This window comes from Oryctolagus cuniculus, chromosome 16, assembly GCF_964237555.1.
Source record: "Oryctolagus cuniculus chromosome 16, mOryCun1.1, whole genome shotgun sequence".
Lineage (NCBI taxonomy): Eukaryota > Metazoa > Chordata > Mammalia > Lagomorpha > Leporidae > Oryctolagus > Oryctolagus cuniculus.
In genome coordinates this window covers 53531968-53558113 of record NC_091447.1, presented here as the reverse complement: position 1 = coordinate 53558113, position 26146 = coordinate 53531968, and the positions used below count along the sequence as shown (strand labels likewise).

The following is a 26146-nucleotide window of genomic DNA, read 5'->3' as shown; positions in this document are numbered from 1 at the left end:
CAGGCAGAGGGGACCGCACCCCACCCCACCCCATGGCGCCTGCACCCATGCAGCTGTGAGGGGCAGCCTGCAGCCACCCTAAGCCTGGGCCTTCCCCAGCCGCAGCTAAGAAACGGCCCCCCCGCTGCAGCCTCCTGGGACCCGGGCAGGGAACGCGGAGGGTGCTGAGGCACGTGAGCAGGCCCTCCTGACAGACCCCCGCACAGGCCGGGTGGTGCTGGAGGGGGAGGTATCTCGCTGGTAGCACCCAGCAGGGCAGGTGGGTTCAGGACGCGCTGAGCAACCGCCTGAACGCCCTCAGGGGCACTCGGCACTCCCACCATCCTTGGCAGGGCTCCCCCACCCCTCAGCAAACTGCCAGGCATGACCCCAGCCCACAGGGGACAAACCCCTGCCAAGCGCAGGAAGCAGAATCTCATATGGCTAAGGGACACCACCAGGGGCATGGGTGACCCAGGAGCCGGCCTGGGACTAACACAGAGGGGACACCCTCTGCTCCCCCTCCCACCCACGCTCCTCAGTGGCCACACCTAGGGGTCATGGGAGGCCAGCATGGCCTGAGGCAGACAAGCCCTGGCCAGCACGGCCTGTACAGTCCCGCCCACAGGTACACAGGGACCTCCCACTGTTCCTGTCCGGGGGCCTGGGGTCCAGAGACACCCAGGACCAGTAGTGTGGAGAGTGGACAGCAGACTGGAGGGCGATTATGCTGATGGACTCAGACGGGTCCAGCCATCTGCCCAAATGTAACCTGGAAACCGTGGGTCCAGGAAGGTTCAGGTGGGCAGTCATGTCTCAGCCCTGCTGTGTGCTTCTCTGGCTCTCAGCAGTCTCTGGTTACGTGGTGGCCCCCTGACTCCTGAGACCGTGGACCTGGCCAACCTCAGATGGAAAGTATTTGGGGTAAAAACTCCATCTGTTCTGAAGACGGACAGATATGACGTCTTGTTGCTATTCTCTAAATGATACATTGTAACGACTATTCACATAGCATTGGTCTTGCAGACACTGTGTGCAACTTAGAGATGACTCACGTGTACGCAGGAGGTAGGTGGGATGCACTGCACACATGGGACATGGGCCCCTGTGGCTACTGAGGGAAAACTGTGCAATCTTTAGAAGCGATCAGGGAGTGAGGATTCTGGCACTGTTGTCAGGCCCTGGAATTTAATTAAACTCTAAAAAGAAATTCCCAGAAGAGGCCATCAAAGAAGGATGTACTTTTCTCTGAAGGGAGGAGAGAACCACTTTGCTTATGGCCTTGTCTAAATGTTGACAGAGATTGTGAATTCAAAAGGCTTCCACAGCCTTGGCAGCTCATGGCAAGAGCCTCGGGTGATCACTAATGTCATACATAAGAGTGTCAGTTGTTAACAACAGGAGTCACTGTGCACTTACTCCCCATGCAGGACTTCTGTCTTCAGTGAGTTGTATTATGAGAATTAACTGTCCTCAAACTGGTCCTCAAACAGTTTTCTGTTTGTGTGTGCAAACTGTTGAAATCTTTAATATAGATGGTCTTCTGTGTATAAAGTTAATTGAAAATGAATCTTAATGGAGACTGGGACTGGAAATGGGAGAGGGAGGAGGGGGAGGGGTGGGAGGGCGGGCATGGTGGGAAGGAAGTTGTCCTTATGAAATCTTACTCATTAAATAAAAGGTTTCTTTGGGGGGAAAAAAGGCTAATTCACCCACTTTATAAAAAATAAACAAAATAAATTTACAGCACAGAACCCAGGTGAACCTAAAAAAAATTTAAAAAGAAAAGAAATTCCCCGAGTGGTTAATCAGGACTCCTGGTCTCTAAAAGCAGTCGCATCCCCCAGCGCTCAGGCTGTGAGCTCGAAGCCACGCAGTCGGGGTTCTGGAAGAGGGTTTTATTGGCGGTCATCACAGCAGCTGTCCCGGGGCGCTGTGGGTCAGGACCACTCAGGCCTTCCCCAGGCTCTTCTTGATGAAGTAGCTCACCAGCCGCTGCGGCCGCTGCTGGTACTCGGACAGCACCTCGTGTGGGCTGCTGATCTGGTCTCCAAGCAGCCGGTCCAGGAGGGTGACGCACACCACAGCCGCTGCGGAGAACAAAGGCCACATCACAGCAAAGCATCGGGGCCCTGACAGCTGCAGACGGGGAATGAGGCCAGGGATAGCCAGGGATGGCCAGGGAGCCGCAGACGGGGAATGACAGCCAGGGACAGCCAGGGATGGCCAGGGAGCCCCAGACCAGAGTGACGGCCAGGGAGCTCCCAGTCAGATTGGGGAAGGGGAGTGAGGCCAGGGAGCTGCAGACGGGGAATGACAGCCAGGGATGGCCAGGGAGCCGCAGACGGGGAATTATGGCCAGGGAGCTGCAGACGGGGAATGACAGCCAGGGACAGCCAGGGATGGCCAGGGAGCCGCAGACCGGAGTGATGGCCAGGGAGCCTCAGATCGGAGTGACAGCCAGGGAGCTCCCAGTCAGATTGGGGAAGGGGAGTGAGGCCAGGGAGCTGCAGACCGGAGTGATGGCCAGGGACAGCCAGGGATGGCCAGGGAGCTGGAGATGGGGAGTGAGGCCAGGGACAGCCAGGGATGGCCAGGGAGCCGCAGACCGGAGTGACTGCCAGAGACGGCCAGGGAGCTCCCATTCAGACTGGGGACAGTGAGAGTGCAGAGCTGGTGGAGGCGCAGAGAGGAGAAAGCACTGGGCCGCCTCTCTGCTCACTTGCCCTGTGTTGCAGTCTGTCTCGCGGCACAGCAGGTGCAGCCACTACCTATGATGCCAGGACCCCACATGGAGGAGGGGATGTGTCCTGCCTGCTCCACTTCTGATGCAGCTCCCTGCTAATACGCCGGGGAAAGCAGAGGACGATGGCCCAAGTCCTTGGGCCCCCGACACCCCTGTGGGAGATCCAGATGGAACTCCAGGCTCCTGGCTTCAGTCTGGCCCAGCCCTGGCCACTGTGAACCAGTGGATGGAAGACTGCTCTCTGTCTGCCTCTCTTCCTCTCTGTAACTCTGCCTTTCAAATAAATAAATCTTAAAAAAAAAAAAAAAACTGTGAAAGCTGAGGTCTCTGTAGGTCTGGGACATCTCCTGAGGCAGCAACAAGAGATCTGACAGCACTGGGTCTTTTCATCACTTCTCACCACCAAATAGCACGGGAGCCACTGCAGGGACACAGGACCTGGGTTTTGTCACGTGAGCACCAGAATGAGGGACACCACCCATCGGAAACTGTCGGGGGGTGGGGGAGGAGCAGAAACCCAGCCCCCAGAGTGGAGAGAAAGCGATGAAGAGGCACCCGGGCCCTCGCGTGCCTGTACCTCGGAGGCCACACGCGCTGCACATGGCGGCGAAGACGGAGGATTCCATCTCGATGTTGCGGATGCCGGCGGCGTGGGCCGCGTGCAGGTAGGCCTGCTTGTCTTTCTCTGTGTAGGAGCAGAGGGCACCGTCCAGCCGGCCTTGCCCTGCAGCACAGGAGAGACACCCTCAGCTGCCACCACCAGGACACAGGAAGCAGGGCTGGGCAGGCCCATGCATCCTCAGAAACAGGCCGTCATAGCCACGGTGTGAGACGGCAGCTCGCGTGTGACCACCCCACGCCGGGGGACAGGAGCACCCCCGCACATGGCTCACCCTCATAGAAGTCCAAGGTGCACATGGTGTTGCCCACGACGGTGGTGAACTCGGCCAGCTCGCTGGAGCACTGCATCAGCTCCTGCACCAGCCGCTCGTCCAGGTCCGTGCTGCGGACCACCCGCTTGCCCAGGATGATCTGCTCAAACTCCGGCCGGAAGCAGGCGTCCACAGCCTGCCGGGTGATGACCACAGAGCCGGGCTCCAGGCCTGAGGGCGGCAGCAGGAGTCGGGCGGTCAGGGAGAGGCGGGGCGGCACTGGGAAGCCGTCTGTGGACATGGCCACCAGGGGGCCCCACGGCGCTGCTCCGACAACTGCACAGCCGTCCGTCTAGACAAACCACAGGAGCCTCCAGTCCCGCTAGTGGTTCTGTGTCCCAGGCGCTACTGCTTTCCCGCCAAGTGCGCCCCGGCAGAGGACCAGAGGTGCTCAACGGACCGCTGTCCGATGTCCTCAGGATGCAGCAAATGCAAAAGCCAACAGCAGAGTGGGTCCCGTGCAGCCCGAGCCCAGCTTCCCAGCTTCAGAGACATGGGGTCCCGCACAGAGAGCAGGACAACTTAGGATGTGAAACAAATCTGCCTAGGGCGAGGGCGCTTCTGCTTGCACTTCTAAACAAGCCTGCTTTCCAGTCTATCTTTGCCACCGCTGTGTTTCAGAACCATGCTGAGGGCTGGGAGGTCTGAGAGAAGGCAGGGCCCTCATCCTAGGTGTCCCCCCACACCCCCTCTGACCTTCCTGTGGGTTTTCTCGGGAGGGTGTCTAACCTTGCGAGAATAAGGAGAGTGAGCTAAGGAAAAGAGGGAGGCACAGGTGCACCCCCACCGGCAGAACGGCCGGACCAAGGTGGGCACACAGCTTTTCCTCACACCTGCCATCGGAACACCCTGACCAGGGCCAACCCCACGCCATGCGCGGCCCCTCCGCAGACCTCACCTATTCCGCCAGAAGTGCCGATGCGGATGATGGTGACGTCAGAGCACCGGGCGTGGTACAGCAGCTTGATGAGTTCATGCAGCATGATGGCGATGGAGGGAACACCCATGCCGTGCTGGGATGGGAGACACAGGGTGAGCCGGGCAGGCCTCCCTCGGCACAGCCCGTACCCGACCAGGACGGGAGACAGCGGGTGAGCCGGGCAGGCCTCCCTCGGCACAGCCGCGCACCCGACAAGGACGGGAGACACCAGGTGAGCTGGGCAGGCCTCCCTCGGCACAGCCGCGCACCCGACCCGGACGGGAGACACCAGGTGAGCCGGGCAGGCCTCCCTCAGCACAGCCTGTACCCGACCAGGACGGACAGGAGACACTGGGTGAGCCAGGCAGGGCCTCCCTCGGCACAGCCCCGCACCCGACCTGGACAGGAGACACCGGGTGAGCCGGGCAGGCCTCCCTCGGCACAGCCCCGCACACGACCAGGACGGACAGGAGACACCGGGTGAGCCGGGCAGGGCCTCGGCACAGCCCCGCACACGACCAGGACGGGAGACACCAGGTGAGCCGGGCAGGCCTCCCTCGGTGCAGCCGCACACCCGACCCAAAGCTCTTCTCTCCGCTGTCAGTTTCCCGAGGTCAACAAGAAGAGTGAGACCACCCTCACCTAACTGTTACCACACCATGCTGCTGTAATTACTCCTAGTTATTGTTGTTCATCTCTTATGGGCCCAGTATGTAAGTTAAACATTATCACGGGAACGCACATATAGAACAGATCCAGGTACACTGGGCCCGTGACTATCGCAGGTCTCGGGCATCCACCAGGGGTCTTGGTGGACATCTAACGTGGGGCATCGCCATCAAATCACGTGGTAATGGAAGATGAACTTCAAAACAGACATCTAAAAAGTATCATCACTTCGTGGATGTCAGGACCCCACTGGCCCCACAGAACCTGTCCATCAGGAGGCAGAACAGGACGCTCAGCAGGAAGGTGCGGCCACGATCGTCACGGCAGCACACAGCGGCCCTGTCCCCACGCCCTCCCACTGCTCAGTTCCTCCCGCTTACCCTTCTCCCGAGCCCTCTGCCGCAGTCCGGCTGACAGTCCAGCTGCAGCATCTGCTGACTGCAGGCCTGAAGGCACCACTCCCCGCCCGCGGGGCCTCAGCACACCCCCTCCACCTGCCCTTCTTCAAAGACCCCCCCAGTGTCACCAGAGGCAGCTGACCAGCAGGTGGGGGCACCCTTGGCTGACTCTGCGGCTCTTCACTGCTACTGCAAGGGGCCCAGAACTAGAAAGCCCAGAGGCTTCCCTGGCAGCCCGAGATGTCTGTCCATCAGAGTCTGCGAGGCAGCAGCTCGCTCACTCTGCAGCAGCACAGGGACTGGACAGCTGGCCCCTGGCTGTGTCTCCTCTGCCCTCCAGCACACCCACTCCCTGCACCTGCTGCCCACACCTGCCGCCCACACCCTGCAGAGACAACTGCGGGTGTTTGCCTTGGCATCGGTTTTTACGTACTTCGTCTCTCCGGGAGAGTGAGCCTGGAGGGCAGGAGCCAGCTCCCATCTGTTTGCATCCAGCCGCTGCAGGCTCACCCTGCTCCCAGCCATCAACAGCCAACAGATGCCAGGGACTGGGGTGTCTGTGTAGAGGCCGAGTGTGGGGCCAGTTCCAGGTACTCACGCTGACGGACAGCACCGGCCCGGCTTTGTACATGGCGTAGCGGTCGGTCCCTGTGCAGATGTTGGGGTGGTCTTCATCTGGGCGGCCAAGGCCCAGCTCCGCGGCCACGTACTTGATGAAGGCACTCATCCGTGAGGGGCTTCCTCCCACACACACAAACTGCAGCCGGAGAACAGGGACCGGTCAGTGCCCCCTCCAACCGGAGCAGCAGCAGCAGCATCCCCTGGGGACCTGCTGCACCTGGGGGCCTCAGAGGCAGGCACTGGAGTGCGAGGCCATCAGCTCCACCATCCGGACTCTCACTCTCCCCGAGAAGCCTCCAGGAGGCTCCTCATGGCCTCCCTGCCCCGTGTGGAGGCAGCTGGGGGACGGGAGAGGGCCTGGGATTGGGGTCAGATGGCGCGGGCTCCGCACTGCCACCAGGGCCCCACAACCTATCTGCAAAATGGGCCACCCATCAATCACGCCCTCTCACGAGGTCTTCTGAGTGTCGAAGGACCAGCACCAGGGAAGAGCGGGGGGCCTGGGAAGTTGTCGCTGCTGGGCTGGGGGGCGGGGGGGGGCAGGTGCATGTGTGTGTGTGTGTGTGTATGTGTCTGTCTGTCCCTGAGAAGTAAAAATAATGGACAATGCATCATGTGAGAAAACGTGATTTGCACAAAGAACTAAGCCAGTGCTAAGGAGTTCGAAGATCAATGAATTCTAATTCTCTGAACATGAGCAAGAAAACCCCACAGCCTGGAATAGTGTGATGTGATCTTAATGGGAAGAAGGGGATTTAAAGAGCACACGGGATTTGTCCCAGGCTGCAAGCAGCACCAGCAGAGGACGGTGCCGCGGCAGCTGGGTCGGAGCCCTGAGGGCAGCCCCACAGGGAGCGCTGCTGGCTGGGGCCTGGACTGTCGTGAGGTTTAATCCCGCTAGTGCACGTCCACGGGGGCATGAGTCAGCGGCACACGCCTGTGTCGGCAGCAGCGCAGCCGTGCTTAGCTGCACATTCCTGTTTCTCGTGTAGTTCAGAACAGCAGGGAGAGAGAACTTCACTGTTCCCCAAACAAAGAAAGGGCGCGTGTTCCAGGGCACGTGGACTTGCCAGTTCCCCGCATCCAATCTCCGCTCGCGGCCCACGAGTTTGGAAATGTCACACTGTACTCCAAGTTATGCACATCTACGTGTCAATTAAAAAAAAGTTTAAAATGAGATTTTTTAAAAAACTGTTATAGGGTACATTGGAACTGAGGAAGATGTGAGGAAAATGGAAGCCACGTTCAGCCAGTCTGAACGACAATGGCTGATGGTTATCACGAGCCCCTTCCATGACGGACAGACGCCACACAAGTGCCTTTGTCCGCTGCCCCTGCTCCCAGAGAAAACGTTTTAGATCTCCCTCGTCTCTCCCTGGAGCCCTAGGAAGTTTAGCTTTCGTCACGTCCATTACGTAACAGGTTTCCAGGAGAGGAGTGAGGGACCCACAGGCAGGACCGAGGACCCGCCCACCTGCTTCACCCGCTTTAGAAGTGGCAGACAGAGACGGCTTCATGAGCCTGCCCCCTCCCCGCCCCGTGTCCATCAGGAGGCTCACGTACCTTCACGTCCCCAAACATGGCCGGGAAGTCGTGTGTGCCGGTGCCCAGGCTGAAGTGGTACAGCAGGTCCTCCTTCATGGTGGCCAGGTGTGGGTTGGAAAGCCGGACGAGGCAGCCACTGTCAGACAGGAGGGGGAAGCGGGGATGCCGTGTCAGTGGCGGCACTGTCACAAAGCACCCGTGTGAATGGGACACGATAGGCCCACGTGCCCGTGTTGCAGACATGAGACACAGGTGTCACGACAGCATCACACAGTGCCTGTGTCAGCAAGACAGGAGAGGCACACGTGTCAATCGGTGGCGGCATCATCACAAAGCGCCCAGGGCAGCTGCCCTGAGACACGCGTGGGGAAGGGGCACTGTTAGACAATCCCAGTCCCGCAAGGTCCCACTTCCCCTCCAGCGTGCCCTCCTTCCTCTTCTTCGCCTCTTGGGCCATGGGGAGACTGTGTGGCTTCCGGGAGACGTGTGTGGCTTCTAGAGACCTCGGGCCTTCCCCGTGGGGTCATTCTGCCCTGCTGATGACTGACAGTGCAGGCCCTCGGTGGCCTCAGGGCGGGGCCATCCCAGGAAGAACTAGAACTCGGGACTTTCGGTCCCACCTTCAGCCTCTGAGGGGGGAGAGGGCTGGGGTGGGCCGGTTCCTAGTAGTCAGAGGTGAAGCATCCAAAAACCCCCAGAGAACTGGGGTCACCGACCCACGGCCAGATACGGGGCGCTCTGTGGAGGGTGAAGCCCCAGGCCCATGCCAATGCCTGACCTGCCCCATGCCACCTCCACCCTCTGATTCGGCAGTCAATGCCAAGTGTCCCTGAGTTCTGAAGCCGCCCTTAACAAGTGGCACAATTTATAGCCAGTTGGCCACAGGCACAGCAAAGACGACCAGGGCCTGGGCTCTGAGGACGATGGGTGGGAGGTGTGGGCGGAGGTTCCAGGGGCTGACCTCAGCCTGTAGGATGTGACAGTGCCCAGTCGCCGGAGCCAGCAGAGACTGTGCAACACTGCCCGCTCGGGGCGGGGAAGGACCACGCGCACGGAGCTCGGAGCCCAGGAGGCGTGCTGTGACAGCAGCTGCTCAGCGGAGCCGAGTCGGAGACCTCTCTTAGCTCCCAGGGCCCTGCTCAGGCAGCGAGGAAGGGTTCGGAAGTGCACCCGCGAAGGTCCCTGCCTCACGCCATCCAGAGTACAGCCGCTTGCCGTCCAACCCAAGAGCGTTCAGCAGCCAGAGGTGTGTCTGCTAAGTGGTTGGCCAGCCAGAATAGAAAACAACGACCCTGCCCGCTGCGCGGAGACCGCCCGTCCAGTCAGCCGAGTCCTTTCTTTTCTTTCCCCGTCTTTCCCACTAGCTGCTGACTCTGCCACACGACGCCACGGGCGAGCAAGGAGGCTGCTCTCACAGAGCGGCTGCTGGAGCGTCTGCAAGGCTCCTGTTCTCTCCTAGAGCGGCCTAGGGGGCAGACAAGCCTCCCTCACGAGAGAGAGGACGGTTTCTGTGGGAAGACGCAGGCTGCTGCCAGCAACAGTGTGGTGAGTGTGGCTGCGTGCGATGAAGCCTTTTGTCCGAGAAGAGGCCCCAGGTCCCCAGGTCTCCAGCTGCCGCAGGCCTCCGGGGGCCACCCTGCGGCATAGCTCCTTCAACAGCGCCTGCCTTCTCATCCTGGGGTGGCTGGACTCCCCGCAGGACGCTGAGGCAGGTGCGGGACACTGATTCAGGTGTGGGACGCTGAGGCAGGTGCGTGTCCCTGTGTGCGCAGGGCCTAAGCTTTCTTCCTTCTGAGTCAAGCCCTACCCTGAAGCCAGGATCACGTTCCCTCCTCAATCTGACTCAAGGTCCCACACTCGGCGTCTCCACTGCACTCCCCAGGCTGCAGTGTGCTGGAAGAGGCACACGCACAATGGAAACGGCGCTGGGATGTCGAGGCTGGCTCCCCGCAGGCCAGCGCTGTGTGGTCCGGTCCTCACTGGCAGGGCTGGGCTGCGGCTGTGAGTCCAGCTCTCAGTCACCCGTGGTCCCAGGAGCACCTGACACCTACAAGGGGCCGTGTACTGAGCCGGGCTGTGCGGCAGGTCAGTTTAGGTCTGAGCACCTGTGACGTGTTATGAAGGACACCCCACCCCCTCCCCGGGACCTTGTCCACTGTGCCTCACTCACCCCAGATGTACCTCATCTACTTCATACACATTTGATTACCATACAACTGTCTCCAGGAATGGTCTGGAAGCCAGGAATGTGCCTATTCACCCCTGCATCCCACACAGCACGCAGCAGACACGCAAAGCCAGGTGGACGCGGCCTTCCCTGTGTTACCTTCTCTATCCCTCACGTCGTCCACCCCGTGTCTGCCTGGCAGTCGGCATGGACAGCAGGTGCCGAGGGCTCTCCCTCTCCCTCTGCCACATCCATTGCTTCTCCCTTTCCCGTTCCTCTCCTTTCCCCCTTCCTGTCCATTCCAGATTAGCTCCCCCCCGCCCCGAGCATTTTCAAAAGGCTGATAAAAAGTGAAAGATGAAAGACAGAGAGGTCGTTTTATTAAAGTAGCGAGGTCAGGGCTGCCTGGCTGTTTTGTGGGCACACAAGCGGATTCCAGAGACCACAGGTGGACCAGGAGTCGGCAGCCATCACCCAGGGTGGACGGACCACACGCAGGGTGACCGCACTGGCATGCACAGGGCCAGCCTGCTGGGGAAGGGCGAGCACCTGCCGAGACACCCAGCACACCTGTCTGCTGGAAGCCCCCTCCTCCTGGCAGGCTGCGTGGCCCACAGATGCAGGGTCCAGTTCACTCTCGGCTGCACCTTCTCCCAGGCACCCAAAACAAGCTCATGTGTAGTTCAGATCTCTGATCCTGCCCAGAGAGCCCGTGGGATCGTGAGGCCTGAAGTTCTCACCATGCCAACACGCAAGTTCCTCACGCACCCTTCAGGAAGCCGGAATGACACAGAGCTCCACCAGAAGGGCAAGCCAGGGCTTCAAAGGGCCAAGAGCGGATGCAAGGAAGCTGCTGTGTCATACTTCTGCATTCCAGGAAAAGGAGACAGAAATAGGAGGTAACCACGGGGACTGGCAATGACAAAGCGTGTGAGTGTGACACACATCACAACCACCAGGACAAGGACACTTGTCTAGGCTGCACCCCATTCCAAGGGGCCTCCCCTTGCTACTCACTTCTGTCTCACAAACACTCACCGAGCACCTACTAGGTAAAGGCGCCAATGAGACGGAAATGGCTTCTGCCTGTAGGAGTTCATTGGCACAGAAGAGGAAACACCCGTGGCTGATACAAACTGACCCAGTGTCTCAGAATAGGGGAGTGGGGGGATGACGACAGTGGGCACAGGTCCTGGTGGGACGGGGAGCAGGGGGATGACGACAGTGGGCACAGGTCCTGGTGGGACGGGGAGCAGGGGGATGACGACGCTGGGCACAGGGTTCCGGTGGGACGGGGAGCAGGGGGATGACGACAGTGGGCACAGGTCCTGGTGGGACAGGGAGCAGGGGGATGACGACAGTGGGCACAGGTCCTGGTGGGACGGGGAGCAGGGGGATGACGACAGTGGGCACAGGTCCTGGTGCGACGGGGAGCAGGGGGATGACGACAGTGGGCACAGGTCCTGGTGGGACAGGGAGCAGGGGTGGGGGGGATGACGACAGTGGGCATAGGTCCTGGTGGGACGGGGAGCGGGGGGATGATGACAGTGGGCACAGGTCCTGGTGGGACGGGGAGCGGGGGGATGATGACAGTGGGCACAGGTCCTGGTGGGACAGGGAGCAGGGGTGGGGGGGATGACGACAGTGGGCATAGGTCCTGGTGGGACGGGGAGCGGGGGGATGATGACAGTGGGCACAGGTCCTGGTGGGACAGGGAGCAGGGGTGGGGGGGATGACGACAGTGGGCACAGGTCCTGGTGGGACGGGGAGCAGGGGGATGACGACAGTGGGCACAGGTCCTGGTGGGACGGGGAGCGGGGGGATGACAACAGTGGGCACAGGTCCTGGTGGGACGGGGAGCAGGGGGATGACGACGCTGGGCACAGGGTTCCGGTGGGATCAGCGAGTGTGAGTGACATCAGCCAAGCCCCTGTGCTGAGCGCACACAACACACCAGCACTAAGACAGGGAGGAGGCTTTCGACTGCAGGGCAGAACTGAAATCATGCACTCACCACGCAGGCGCTCACTCACGCGGTGCTCGGAGCCACTGCACTAGCTCTGCGCTCTCGTGCCTCCCATTTGAAAGGTTCCAGGTTACACCTTAACAGGAGGCTGCACCCACAGCTCTTCCTCCACCCACCCAACTGCAACTCAGCAGGTGGAACACTATAAACAGGTGGCCGCTGATAAGAGCCAGCAGGTCAAGGTGACTGCTGGGCCCAGGGAAGGCGTAAGCGCTCAGGGAGCCCCTGGCGCTGATGCCGCAGCCCTGCCACCCCACCCCACCCCCCCGCCTCCCGACCATGCTCAGCCTCAATCTGAGAGGCTGTGGGAGGGGGCTTTGGAAACTGGGAGCAGGGCACTCGGAGTTGCCAAAGCCTGGCAGTGCCAGGAACCATTAATTCAGTGGAGAAGCAGCCTCTGCAGGCCTCCAGAAACAGTCAAACGCGCACGGGGACCCAGGGGGAGGAAGGAGGCCGGGAGTCGTCCTCATGGGATCCTGACCTGGGCACACGGCAGTCAGGGCAAGACTGCACGGGTCCTGGGAGGTCACAGAGGAGCAGGGGGCAGAGGGCAGGGTGAGGGCTCCGGGTGTGTCAAGCTCAGGGACCAGCAGGAAGGGGAGAGACCCCAGAAGCAGACAGGAGGCTGCCCAGCTGACCCGGGCAGAGCTGGCAGCCAATGGGGTGGTGACAAAGCCGGAAAAGTCAGCGGTTTAATGTCTACACAGGAATCACAAGGACAAGAATTCCCGTCTCTTGCAGCAACGCCCAAACCTCAACAGGAAGGTGGGAAGCACACACGGAAAGCCACAAGAATCGGGGAATGGGGACGGCTGAGCACCGGGAAGAGCTGGGAGGCAGCTGGGCTTTCGTGGAGGAAGCACAAGCTATAGACGCGGTGCGAGCGCTGGTGGCTGGTACCCCAGGGTGACAGCGGTCCCGGCACCCCCGCACCTGACCCCGTGGGGCCCACGGCAGTCCCTGCAGGCCTCTGTCTCATCACAGGACTCCCAAGTGTCAATCTACGTGGAGTTCTTAGAAAAACACGCCGCACAAAGCAGCCAGGATAAACTTGATGCGCCCGGCCGGGCAGCAGCCTTACTTGTGACGTTGCGGTTCCTTGGCCTCAGCTCCTGTAGCTGCCATCCTCTCCTGACTGCAGGACCTAGGGGAGAGCAGAACACACAGTGGGGCCCTGAGCACGGGAGCCAAGCCGAGCCCTGCTGGGGGACGTCAGTGCCACGGGAGTCTCCATCCACACACCTACCATCGTGCAAGTGACGCAAGGGCATCAGTGTGTGTGCATGTGCCTGTGAGCGAGGACCTCTTGGGTCCTGACCACCGTGTGGGAGACCTGGATCGGGTCTGGACTCCTGCTGTAGGTCTGGCCCAGACCCGGCTGTCAGAGGCACTCTGAGAGTGAACCAGCAAATGGAAGATCTGACTACCCGCTTCTCTCTCTCCCTCTCTCCGTTTCAAATAAAATGAAAATAAATTTTAAAAAAATTTTAAGATAAATTTATCTTGGTACAAAAAAATCTAAAACCATGCATACCTTTTATAATCTTCCTTCCGGCAAACTTTCGGAAGCTACTTTGTAACAAGGATACTTTATTTCCTACTGCATTTTGCAAGCCCTGACCCCAGGGCAACCGTCTACTTCCTGTTCGCTGCTTGGCTGAGCGGCGTACACACTCAGCCCCAGCAGCCCTGGCTGCTCCAGGAGGCGGCTGCTGGGTTTTCCTTCTCCACTCTGCCCCGCCAAGAGTGACGGCCATGATTTCAACTGCAGGGTGAATGCTGGTGCTCGCCTGAGAGCTTTTAGAAGCAGCATCGGGGGCTTCCACACCAGAGAGACCAGCACTAAGGACCCTCGATGTGCGTGGAGTAAGGAGCCCAGGGGTACTCAGGCACAAAAGTTACCCAGGCCAGAAGTTACCCAATGTGTGTGTGTGGGGGGGGGGGGGGGCAAATAACGGTGCAGGCAGCGCCGAGGTGGATTTCCTCCAGCAGTGAAGGTGCACAGTGAGTGGGAACCCTGCCCGCACCGGGGAAGCTGCAATGGCTGCCGACGGCCCCTTAGTGGGATCCGCCTGGGATCCCGTCCCCTGGACAGGAACAGCAGTGGAAAGACGGGCCAGGAGACGGGGAGACGTAGGGAGACGTGGAAGCTGGGAGGCAGACAGGTGGGAAGGAAGCGCTCCCGAGGAGGGAGACCAGCCACTCAGAGTGGGCAGACGCAGAGGCCCCGTCCCTGGTGGCATAAGACTATCTAGCTCAGAGGCCATTGGTTTTCTCAGTGCCCCTCTGCCTGGGCCCTGTGAACCTCTGCATACCTACAGGAATAAAAATGTGCCTTTTGTCTCGCTCAGCTGTCTTTTGTCAGTCTAATTTGCAGGCCCCCCAAGAAGTGGACCCAAGAGGATGGAGGAAAAGCTCAGCTGGATTTGCAGACAGGGAGGGTGAGCCCCAGGATCAGGACAGGCGCGGGGGGGGGGTGACAGCCTCAGGCCAGGTGGGCGTCCAGCTGCACCAGCGGGAGAGGAGCCCAGGCGTGGGCGTCCAGCTGCACCAGCGGGAGAGGAGCCCAGGCGTGGGCGTCCAGCTGCACCAACGGGAGAGGAGCCCAGGCACTAGGCTGATGGATGTTCCATCCACAGTAAGGTTGCAGTACCGGGGCCCCTGTGGGGCCAATGACAAAGTAGGCATGAGGCAGAAGAGGAAGCTGGCCGTGGGAAAACAGGGAATTAGGGGTCAAGGGCAAACCAGGAATCAACAATTAAGCCCAGGATGAAGACTACCACAAACAGCAAGAGAAAACCAAGCGTAAGGCAGACTCTTGACACCAGAGCACCGGTCTGCAGGCCCTATCTGATTAGACAGCAGCACCGGGCAGTGGAGATGGAGGGCCCTCCCAGCAGTGCCCTTTGTCCCAGGAGATAAGAGATAAGAGCTGCTCCCTTCTCTCAAGCCCCAGCCAGCTCCACAGCACAGAGTTTTTTATGCTGACTTTTATTTATCTTCATTTACTTGGAAGGAGAGTGATAGAAACATCTCCCAACTGCAGGTTCACTCCCCGCATGCTGGGCTGAAGCCAGAGCCCAGAACCCCGGCGTGGTGTCGTCTGAGTGCCAGAGGCCTGGGTACTTGAGACATCTCCTGCTGCCTCCCAGGACACACATTAGGAGGAAGCTGGGCTGGAACAAGAGTGGCTGGGACTCAAACCAGGCACCCAGTGTGGGAAGCAGGCGTCCCAGGGAGTGGCTGAACCTGCTGTGCCAAGGCCTGACCTGGTGCCTGAGCTTGTGGGGAGACAGACAGGTGGAAAAGAGGAGAGGCCCCCTAAGAGGGTACAAATGGTTACTTACTTCTCCCAAGTTATCCTCAGCAAATCGAAGGGCTGAATCCCACAGCAAGCTTCTCTCCAAAAGTTGCCTTTAGCAAGACACAAGTGCCTACCCGACTCCTGGAGCTTCCAGTTTTATCATGAGAATAGCAAGGAAGTGGGGATTCCACCCTACTGAGTTCCCAGTTTAGTCCCCACCCTCTTTTGTTTTATGGTGAGCAAGCTAGACAAGGAAAACAAGATTGCAAATCCAGCCTTTTGATGGGTTTCTGTCCCGCCTTCTAACTGAATATTAGTTGATAGTTTTCCCCCAAAATTGTGCTAAAAAAAAAAAACACTTCCACCGGCTTCTCAGGTCTGCCTCTCTTGGAACCCCCTTCCAGGCTGCTTCTGCAGGTTTCTGACTTAAGTACACCCTGCTTTTCTCTCTGCCTCGTCCATGTGGAAATTCTTCACGTGAGACCATGGGCGGCTGACCCTGGGGAGCGTCTCGTCCAACTCGGTGCCAGGATTCTCCCAGACATGGTCTCCCCTTCCAGCCACCCCTCACTTTTCCACTCCACAAGCCCCAGGCTCTGCCCCGGAAAACCCGGGCCTGGGTCTTGGGCTCCCACTCCCCTCCCTGGTGCCAGGTCCAACTCATTAAACAGATCTGGCTTCAGTTTCGGGGTTTCTCTTTTTTTTTTTTTTTTCATTTTAATCCATTAGACTAAAATCAGATGGGCAGGTTACTCGGAAATATAGCTGAGGGCATTAATGCTGGAGGGAGAGTAGGGGTTCAGCGTTGACCTCTACCCACCCATGCTGAAAGTACTAGAACCAAGAAAACCATCTGTGCCCGGTGAGCCTGAGCTGAAGTAAGGACACGACCTGGCCTCGCGGGAGGGGAGAGGGAGTAGTGCCCACCACACGCAGGGGCAGCCCCGCCGAGGCTCAGCGGGGCTGCGAAGCCCAGATGCTGGCACCTCGTCCAACCACGGAGGTCTCCAGTTCAAAAGCCGCGGTCACAGCACGAGAGCGGCGGGAGCGAGGCCAGCAGAGGCCGGGCGGGGCAGAAACCAGGGGCAGGTCCCGGGAGGCCGGGAAGTGCCCTCGGCTTCCCGCTCCGGACCCGAGCTTCCCGGGACTCGAGGGCGGCTGCGAGTCCGCGCCGGAGCTGCGGGACAGGCCCCCGTGACCTCGGATCCTGAGCAGCGAGGGAGAGGCCCGCGAGGGCGCACACGACCCGCGCGCAGCGGCCACTCGGCGCCTCGACCCCACGGCGACGGTCGGGACCCGCGCGAACTGCAACGCGCCTGCCGACCACAGCTTTCGCGGCTCGACCCACGAGCTGTGCCCGCCCCCAAGCTGGCGGCGTCGGCTTAGCTCCACTCCGAGACACGCACCCCGCCCCCGGCGCGGCTCCCGGGCTCCTCGCCCTCCGGGCTGGGAGAAGGAAGCACCCGCGCGCGTTCGGTGCACCGGGCCCCGCGCTGCGCCGCCGCCTCACCCGCGCCCCCGCGCGCCGCCAGTGGCCGAGACGCGTGAGAGGCTCGCGGTGGGTGGGCCCGAGGGAGCGCGTCTCCCGCGCGCCCGTATCCCTAGGCACGCCCATGCCACCCCGCACATCCGGTCCCCTCACCCCCCAGCCGCGCGCACCGCTTCTCCACGCACCTCGTCCACGCGCGCCCGGCGGGCTGGGTCACCTGGCCCGCAGGTCCACCGGAGCGTTCTTCAGGCCGGAGCCGGCGAGCATCCTGCAGGGCGGAACCCGGAAAGGTGCACCCTCGCGGCGCGTCCCGCCCTCTCCACAGCCGCGCCCTCCCGGCCCCGCAGCGCCAGCGACAAAGACCTCGCTCCAGGGGCGCGGGAGGGGGCAGCTCTCGCAGGCTCGCGGGCCGCGGCGCTGGGCCGCCTGGAGGCGGGAACCGCGAACGAGCGAGTCTGCACGCCCCGCCCCGCCCCGCCGCCCGCGCCCCGATCCCCGCCCGGGGTCAGCGCCGGCCGCGCCTCGCCCCTGCCAGCCCCGGCTTTCCTCGGCTCCTTGGCTCCACCCCGGGGTGCCGCTGCCCACGGTAATGTTGGGTCGTGGCAGGGAACCGGCAGCCGCCGGTCACTCACTCAACTCAGCAGGTGCAGCCTCCTCGCCCACCGCGTCCCGCGGGCTCGCAGCGGAGAGGCCGGGCGCGGGTGGGGGGGGGGGTATGAAAAGGACGGGCCCTGGTCGCCTGAGGGTCCCCTCCGATTCTCCGGCCCCAGCTTCTCGGTACTTCCGGGACCCTCCCGACCCCGGCAGCTTAGGGAGAGACCGGAGTCCCAGGGCTCGCCCAGGCACGGGGAGCGCCCCTGCGCTCGGGGCCGGGCTGCGCGGGGCCTTACGCGCGCTCTCCAGCGCCGTCCCGCCCCGCGGCCCCGCAGGTCCCCTCTTTGCCGCCCTTGGGGCGGGCACAAGCCATCCGTCCGGGGGATTTCGGAGCCAGTCTCGTTCCCGCTAGGCTGCAGGTAAATCGGGAAATCACCAAGCACCCAGACTGGCTTGCCAGGGGAAGCCGCGCAGAAGAGGCAGGGCGCAAAGCAAAGCTGTCCCGGCCGCCGAGAGCCACCTGAAGCCTGCAAGCGGAGAGAGACCCGGCAGCCAATGGCCTCACGGCCGCGGGCTCCTGGCAGGTGCGAGGCGGGCTGGGGGCAGGGAGCATGGCGAAGCCGGGCGGCACCTGGGAGTGCTCAGGCTCGCCGCTGGCCGAGAGTGACCCCAGAGCCCTTGGCATTCGCCCAGCTCACGGCTTTCAACGGCAGCAGTCAGGCCCCGGGACCTCGGCCTCTGTCGCCGTGGCCTCACTCTTCCGTCCCTGGAGCCGGGTCCCCTCCCGGCTGACGCAGGAATGGTTTGAAAGAGCGCGGCCGGCCACAGCCGGCACCCGCCCTGCCAGCGGCAGAATGGGGCGGAGAGCCAAGTGCTGGCCAGGGCTGCACCCGCCGCCCTGCTGGGTGCTGCCAGGCCCGCACCCTCCCCGGCCGAGGCCAGCTTGCTGGGGCGCCTTCCGCAACCAGGGCCTGCCCTGCCCTGGAGGAGCTAGAGGGCGCCCAAGTGACTCGGGCTGCCCTGGTGACCTTGGAGGGAGAGGGCGTGGCTGGGCAGCATCTCCGTGGTTACAGGAAGGAAACGCGCCTGAGTTATACACTGGAGGCAGGGTGGGTGCCTGGGACTGCCTTGTCCTCTCTGGGACCCCCTGGGCGGGGTGTCTGGGAGATGGCCTGTCCAGCAGGCCAAATGCTTAGGGACAAATGCACACAGGCCCTACGGCTTGCAGAGGTTTGAAAGTTCTTTGCATGGTCTGGGTACAAGGTCTTTGTTGGATATGTCACTTGTGTTTTTTTTAATATATAAAAAACTGTTATTTAATAAATAGAAACTTCAAAAGTACAACTTTTGGATTATAGTGGTTCTTCCCCCATAACCTCCCTCCAACCCGCAAACTATCCCATCTCCTACTCCCTCTCCCATCCCATTCTTCATTAAGATTCATTTTTAATTATCTTTGTATACAGAAGATCAGCTCTGTACTAAGTACAGATTTCAACAGTTTGCTCCCTCTTGCAAGTGTTTTCTCTGGATCTTTGTACTCCCTTCATACCGCTTTCACAGAGCAGCAGCTGTTTTGTTTTGTTTAATGAGGTCAGTTTATCTATTTTCCCACGTAAGGAGCACTATTTCCTTGTCCAGGCTGAGAACGTGTTGTCCAGTCCTGGATCTGGAGAATCTCGCCCTGGCCTCTCTCCCCCCGGCTTTAATGGTTCTGTTGTGCCTTTGAGTTCATGGCCGGCTTCTCGATGGGACGGTGGCGGGAAGGTTGCATTTTGCTTTTCATCTGTGGACGTCCGCCTGCTCCTGCAGCCTTTTCTCCAGTGTTTCTCGTCGCTGTCCGCAGTTGGTTGAGCACGGCTGTGGGGCCTGTGCTGGCGTTCCGTTCTGCGCCTGGGTCGCCCCTCCTCTCTCTGCACTGCACTCTCCGACTGCTGTGACTCCTAACTGGACTACTGTGTAGTCAGTTTCCTACGTGAATCTTCGTTGCTAATATTGTTTCTGCCGTCTATGGCTTGTGCTTTTCCATATAAATTATAGGGAGAAAAAAAAAACTTGCCTAAATCTGAAAAAACAAAGTAGCATTGTGATAGGGATTGCATTCAGGCTCTTTCCTTGGACCCGATTTGCGCATGTCGCTGTGAGCCCTCATTCCAGAACCAGGAGGCTCAGTTCTGGCTTGCGTCCTGTGGAGCTGTGCTGTGGTTTGGATGTGGTTGGAGTCCCCCAGAGGTTGTGCAGGAAGCTCCGCCCCCAGGGTGCTGTGTTGGTGTGCTGGGACCCGTGGGAGGGAGCTGCTGCCCTCACAGGGACTAAGGCGGGTCTCTGGGGAGGTAGTTCTCCCAAGAACGCCTCCTTGGAGAGCAGTCAGCTGCCTCTTTCTCAGCACACAGCCTCCCCTGCACCTGCACCTGCACCTGCCGCGGTGACACCATCTCCCTCCCAGAGCCCGCAGCAAACCTCCACAGCTGGGAGCTGAAGAGCACTCTCTTCTGTATAACGATCCTGCCTCAGATGACGTCCCTTGGCAACACAACGCGGACTTGCCCATGAGTTTCTTTTACCGTATCAGCTGGGACAGAACAATGCAGGAGAAGGTGTCCTTGCCCTTTAAAGATGTATTTGTTTGAAAGGCAGAGTTACACAGAGAGAACGAGAGGCAGAAAGAGAGAGGTCTTCCATCCGCTGGTTCACTCCCCAAATGGTTGCAGTGGCTGGAGCTGGGCCGATCCAAAACCAGGATCCAGGAGCTTCTTCTGGGTCTTCCCAGGTGGGTGCAGGGGCCCTAGGACTCGGGCCATCTTCTGCTGCTTTCCCAGGCCATAGCAGAGAGCCAGGTCTCGAACTGGCGCCCACGTGGGATGCTGGCACTGCAGGTGGTGGCCTGACACACTATGCTGTGGTGCCCCACTCCCGCCCCACCCTGTACAGCCTCTCAGGGTGGTGCACGCTGCTAGCTGGAGACGTTTTGCAGACGCTGTTCTTTAGAAAAACATTTTCTCCTTTGTCCCGTATTTCTCTGGTTTGGCGTCAGGCCTCATGAAGAAGTTAGGAATTCATCTCTGGATGAGTCTAGACAATTTGCATCATTTCTCCCCTAAATGTTTGGTTAATTTCACTATAGGGGCCTTCTAATGTGGGCTGCAGGGCGCTCCTCCCAGCCGCAGGGCTGCTCCTCGCCCTGACGCCCTGACCTGCCGCCTCCATCAGGGCCGGGTGCTCTGCTCCCCCCCCACCCCTGCTCTGGGCTCACAGGCCTTGGCCCCAGGCCAGTGTTATCTTGGAGAAGGCAGGACACCTGCCCCCGCGCTCTGCACGGAGCTCATCGAGGCTCTGGGGACAACGGTGGTGGGGCGCCGGCCCAGAAACACAGAACACACAGAGGGCCGTGTGTGTGTGTGTGTGTGTGTGTTCCTACATGTGCATACGCACCCATACAAGCCAGGCTGTTTTAAGGTTCTCTGATGATGTCTGCTGACAATTCAGTATGGTCTTGCCGTATTTTCAGTTTCTGGAAATCAGTCAGTGCCTTTAGGACAGCTGGATGTCTGTGTGGTATGTTTGCCGTATTTCACCAAGCAGGAAACTGAGCTGGGGTGGGGGTGGGGGGCTGGCGGTTCAGACCCTGGCTACTCTAGTGTGTGGTCACAGGTCCTCACTGCGTATTTCAGCCTCTCTGTTTCTGCTGGTATAGTCATCTTGAAAAGGAGCTGAAGGTTCTGCATAGACCTCTGCTCCCCGTGGCCTTTCCTTGCAGGGCGTGTGCGTGGGAGTGAAGAGGAGGAAGGACGAGGGCACGCTTCTTTCTCTAATGGTCCAGTATTTTATTGACACTTGTGGCCGTGCTAGTGCACGCCTTCTCCCGCTGTGCGGTCAGGGTGGTCAGACAGCACAGACCTACACGACCAGCCGGGCAGCTCATCTAAACCGCTGCCTGGGAGCCGCGCATTCCAGGTGAGCGAGCACGTGATCAGTTTACTCTGGCAACGAAGCTAAGATATCTGTGGCCTTACTGGCTTCCTGAAGACCTTCCTGCCGAAAATTACTATTTTATTAATGAATTAGATGTACAGAATAGGAAGCTACATGTCAACGCTTGTTACTTAGTAAAAGCAGCAAAATTTCTAAGAATTCAGTCTGATTATATAAAAGTTTGTGTTCAGCGTATCCCATTAAATATTAAAATTAAACTTTTATACTCATAGATATAAATGTTTTCTACTCGATGTTTAAAACTTTAAGGCATAAATAAAATATTTTTCTTAATATAAACTATATCACCATATTCTGGAATTTTTTTGTAACATGAAAATTATTTCTACAAATATTACAAGACCAAAGCACAGAAGAGACTCACAGCTGGTCCTGTGAGTTTCCTGTTGGTGAGAGTCTAACAGGAAAGTCACCCAACAGTGATGTGCACAGGGGGCGGGGTAGGCTGATGACAAAGAGCAAGCGCTGGTCCCCAGCCCCTGGGACATCACCAGGCCAGCAAGACGAGGGCTCCAGGGGGCCTGGTTGTGTTTATGGGCCAAGTATTTAACATCCCAGAGAGACACAAGAAATATAACCCAGCACTTGGACCATCTAAGGCACGTGGTCTCACGTCTGCTGCAGGACAGATTGTTCCGTGTGAATCCACGTCACTAGCACAGAGCGGGAGCCTGACGGGCAGCTGTAGCACAGCCGAGTCCTGGACAGCCGCCAGCGTTACCCTGAACACACACCGCGTCAGGGCTGTTTGAGCTCCGCAGGAGTTGATGGAGTCGGGGCTGCTCCTGGGCCTGCACAGCAAAGCAAACAAATGAATAGCGAAAGAGGACATTTTCGTAAATTAAAAAGCTTACGTACTGACTTTAAATAAGAAAACAGCGTATTTCTGTGCCTGTTCGTACGGATTGTTCCTGAAGTCCACGCAAGAGCTGAACTCAGTGTCTCACTGAAAGGATCGTCCACCAGGATCAAGCTGGGGGCGAGGACGGCGGCCGTACATGTGACGCCCCCACATTAACAGGGTGGATTTGATCATGTCACACATGCAGAGAAAGCACTGGACAAAGTTGAACATCCTTCCGTGATGAAAACTCGCTGAGTGAGGAATAGAGGGAAGGTGCCTCACCACAGGGAAGCCCGCCTGTGCCAAGCGCGTGGCTGGCATCGCACACACGGGTGAGAAACTGAAAGCTTTTACTATCAAGGAAAAGACCACTTCTACTGCACGTGGTCCCAGCCAGAGGCAATTAGGCGAGAAAAGAAAGAAAAATGATGCAGTTTGGAAAGTAAGAAGTGAAATTATCTGGTGACAACATGATTTCATATGTAGAAAGTGCTACAAATCCCACCCAGACACTGTTAGAGCTAACAGTGTGGGATACGACGTCAATATACAAAAACCAGTGGCATACTATGCACTTGTAATGAACTGTCTGGAAACAACCCTACCCTCAACATAATTAAAAAGCAAAAACAAAAAATATTAAGAGCAAATTTAACCAAAGAGGTAAAAGATTTGTACATAGAAAACTATAAAACATAATAAAAGGCCGGCGCCGCGGCTCACTAGGCTGATCCTCTGCCTTGTGGCGCCAGCACACCGGATTCTAGTCCCGGTCGGGGTACCGGATTCTGTCCCAGTTGCCCCTCTTCCAGGCCAGCTCTCTGCTGTGGCCAGGGAGTGCAGTGGAGGATGGCCCAAGTGCTTGGGCCCTGCACCTGCATGGGAGACCAGGAGAAGCACCTGGCTCCTGCCATCGGATCAGCGCCGTGCGCCGGCCGCAGCACGCCGGCAGCGGTGGCCATTGGAGGGTGAACCAACGGCAAAGGAAGACCTTTCTCTCTCTCTCTCTCTCTCACTGTCCACTCTGCCTGTCAAAAATAAATAAATAAATAAAAATTAAAAAATTAAATTAAATTAAAAAAAAAACATAATAAAAGAAACTGAAGGCACGAATGGAATAATTATTAAAATCCCATACGATTCAAAAGTCTACAGACTCAATGCAATCCTTACCAAAATTCCAATGACATTTTTAATAGAAGCAAAAAAAAAAAATCCGCAGATTCACAGGGAACCACAAAAGACGGCAAATAACTAAGGAAATCTCTTAGAAAAGAGCAAAGTTGAAGGCACCACACTATCTGATTTCAAAACACGTCACAAGGCTGGCGTCTTCAAAACAGCCTGGGCCTAAAAATGGAAACGCAGGTCAGCAGCGCAGGAGAGAGCCCAGAAATAAACTCAGAGCTGTGCACCTGCAGGCGGCGGGGAAGGGGCAGCGGCTTCGAGAGAGGGGTTGAGGAAATGGACATGCACACACAGAAGAATGTAACCGCACAGAAAACTCACTGGAGTGGGCGACAGACTTAGCGAGAGTCTCAGCCGTGCACCTGCAGAGACCCGGGGCAGGTCGGGGGGGGCTCCTCAACACTGGCAGGGATGGTGACACCAAAACGTGGACAACAAGAGCTAAAATGAATGAGTGGGTCTCCATGAAACAGAAAGGCTCTGCACAGCGAGCTGAAGACAGTCCGCAGCACACAAGACATTCTGGAAACCAGACATCTGATGAGGGGTTCCTACCCAAATACATAAGGAACTCAGACACCTCGGGAGTGAGTAAGCACACACATGGGCCAGGAGCGTGGAAGGGCATTTCTGGAGGTACGTGAGAAATGCAACTCAGAATCCCGCCTGTCAGAATGACTGACAGAGACAGACGAGAACAAGTGCAGGGGAGGATGCAGAGAACGGGGACCCCCTACACACTGTTGGTGGGAACAGGAATTAGCGCAGCCATCGTGGACGACAGCCATGTGACCCAGCAGCCGCGCTCCTGGGGGTCAGCCTGCAGGACATGAAATCGGCATGTCTCAGGGACGCCTGCACCCCATGGCACTGGAGCATCATTCACGCTGGACGAGACATGGACCCAACCTCACTGTCCACCAGTGGATGAATGGATCAAGAAACGGGTATTCACACAATGGCCTACGAGTCAGTCCTTCAAAAAAAAAATTTATTTATTTACTTGAAAGGTAGTGTTACAGAGGGGCAGAGGCAGAGAAAGAGAGGTCTTCCATCTGCTGGTTCACTCCCCAAATGGCCACAATGGCCAGAGCTGCACCAATTCAAAGCCAGGAGCTTCTTCCGGGTCTCCCACGAGGGTGCAGGGGCCCACGGGCTTGGGCCATCTTCCACTGCTTTCCCAGGCCACAGCAGAGAGCTGGATTGGAAGTGGAGCATCCTGGACTTGAACCAGTGCCCGTATGAGATGCCGGCACTGCAGGCAGTGGCTTCACCCACTATACCACTGCACCACCCCCTACAGTTAGGTCTTTAAAAGAAGGACATTCTTGGCCAGCGCTGCAGCTCACTAGGCTAATCCTCCACCTGCGGCACCGGCACACCAGGTTCTAGTCCCGGTCGGGGCGCCGGATTCTGTCCCGGTTGCCCCTCTTCCAGGCCAGCTCTCTGCTGTGGCCAGGGAGTGCAGTGGAGGATGGGCCAAGTGCTTGGGCCCTGCACCCCATGGGAGACCAGGAGAAGCACCTGGCTCCTGCCATCGGATCAGCACGGTGCGCCGGCCGCAGCACACCATCCACGGCGGCCATTGGAGGGTGAACCAACGGCAAAGGAAGACCTTTCTCTCTGTCTCTCTCTCACTGTCCACTCTGCCTGTCAAAAAATAAAAAATAAAAAAAAAGAAGGATATTCTGGGGCCAGCGCTGTGGCACAGTGGGTTAATCCTCTGCCTGTGGCAACACCATCCCATAAGGGTGCGGATGGAAGACCGAATGACCTCTCTCTCTCTCTCTCTCTGCCTTTGCCTTTGCCTCTGCAACTCCACCTTTGAAATAAATAAATAAATCTTTTTATAAAAAAGAACATTCTGCCATTTGCTACAACATACAGGAGCGAGCAGACACTATGCTATCCAGACTCAGAAAGACACACAGCACGACCTTGCTCCTACATTCACCGCATAGAAGCTGAGAGGGGAACGGTGACTGCCCGGGGCGGGGGGACAGGCACTTGTGGGTCAGTGGGTACCAAGTTCAGCCACACCGGGGCCGCGAGTGCACAGCAGCACAGCCACAGTTAACAACCCTGTCCTGAGCACTTCAGAACGACTGCAGGAGGAGACCTGAAATATTCTCACCACACAAAAAGGCTAAGTACGTGAGATGCCGCGTAGTTCCCTGAGCCTGATGTAATCCCTCCACAATGCATGCGTGGACTCCACGGGAGGCCGGCGCTGTGGCTGGCGGGTAAAGCTGCCACCTGTGACGTCAGCATCCCATATGGGCACTGGTTCGAGTCCCAGCTGCTCCACTTCCTATCCAGCTCCTTGCTAATGGGCCTGGGAAAGTAGCAGATGGCTCAAGTTCTTGGGCTCCTGCCACCCACGTGGGAGACCCAGAGGAGGCTCCTGGCTCCTGGCTTTAGCCTGGCCCAGCCCCAGTCGTTGTGGCCATTTAAGGAGTGAACCAGCAGATGGAAGCTCTGTGTCTCTCCTTTCTCTCATAACTCTACGTTTCAAATAAATAAAATAAATCTTTAAAAAAAATTAAACATGGATTTCAACATTTTTTGGTACCAAAACAAATACCTTTCAATTCTGTTTTCCATGAACTTTAAAAAACTTTACTAGGTTATTGAAGATACAGAGAGACACAGAGAGAGAGAGAGAGAGCTCCCATACGCATGTTCACTCTCTAAACCCCTGCAACGGCCTGAGCTGGGCTGGAATCCAACCC

The 26146-nt window shown here is 58.4% G+C and overlaps 2 protein-coding genes across 10 annotated transcripts in view; both read right to left on the bottom strand.

Annotated features, from left to right (window-relative positions):
- Positions 1-1862: 1862 nt before the first annotated feature.
- On the bottom strand, positions 1863-18387 carry UPP1 (uridine phosphorylase 1). 5 transcript variants are annotated; one of them, XM_051853182.2, is made up of 9 exons: positions 17910-18387; positions 16981-17063; positions 13084-13146; positions 7828-7945; positions 6242-6400; positions 4556-4670; positions 3619-3828; positions 3303-3449; positions 1863-2069 (listed from the first exon to the last, which is right to left on the bottom strand). In XM_051853182.2, the coding sequence occupies exons 1-9, from the start codon at positions 18072-18074 to the stop codon at positions 1930-1932; spliced, it is 1200 nt and encodes a 399-aa protein (XP_051709142.2). In that variant the 5' UTR covers positions 18075-18387; the 3' UTR covers positions 1863-1929. The 5 variants fall into 5 exon arrangements, with proteins under 5 accessions (XP_051709142.2, XP_051709144.1, XP_051709143.2 ...); XM_051853184.2 differs by having other exon boundaries at positions 18021-18387; XM_051853183.2 differs by lacking the exon at positions 13084-13146 and having other exon boundaries at positions 17910-18354.
- Positions 16979-26146, bottom strand: part of C16H7orf57 (chromosome 16 C7orf57 homolog) — a 22134-nt gene continuing 12966 nt past the window's right edge. For 3 of the 5 annotated variants that reach the window (XM_051853190.2, XM_051853191.2, XM_070059455.1), the window contains one exon: positions 21193-22173. In XM_051853190.2, coding sequence (XP_051709150.2) covers positions 22121-22173 — 53 coding nt within the window. In that variant the 3' untranslated portion in view covers positions 21193-22120. Of the gene's footprint in view, positions 17064-21192; positions 22174-26146 lie in introns of those variants that run through there. The other 2 variants (XR_007922312.2, XR_007922313.2) reach the window with 2 other exon arrangements.

Coding starts and splice junctions, on each gene's coding strand:
- UPP1 (XM_051853182.2), bottom strand. CDS start 18,074: ATGCCAAGGGCTCTGGGGTCACTCTCGGCCAGCGGCGAGCCTGAGCAC. Junction 6,401..7,827: donor CCATGTTTGGGGACGTGAAG/GTACGTGAGCCT, acceptor CTCCGGCTGCAG/TTTGTGTGTGTGGGAGGAAG. Junction 4,671..6,241: donor GGCCGGTGCTGTCCGTCAGC/GTGAGTACCTGG, acceptor CTCCCATCCCAG/CACGGCATGGGTGTTCCCTC.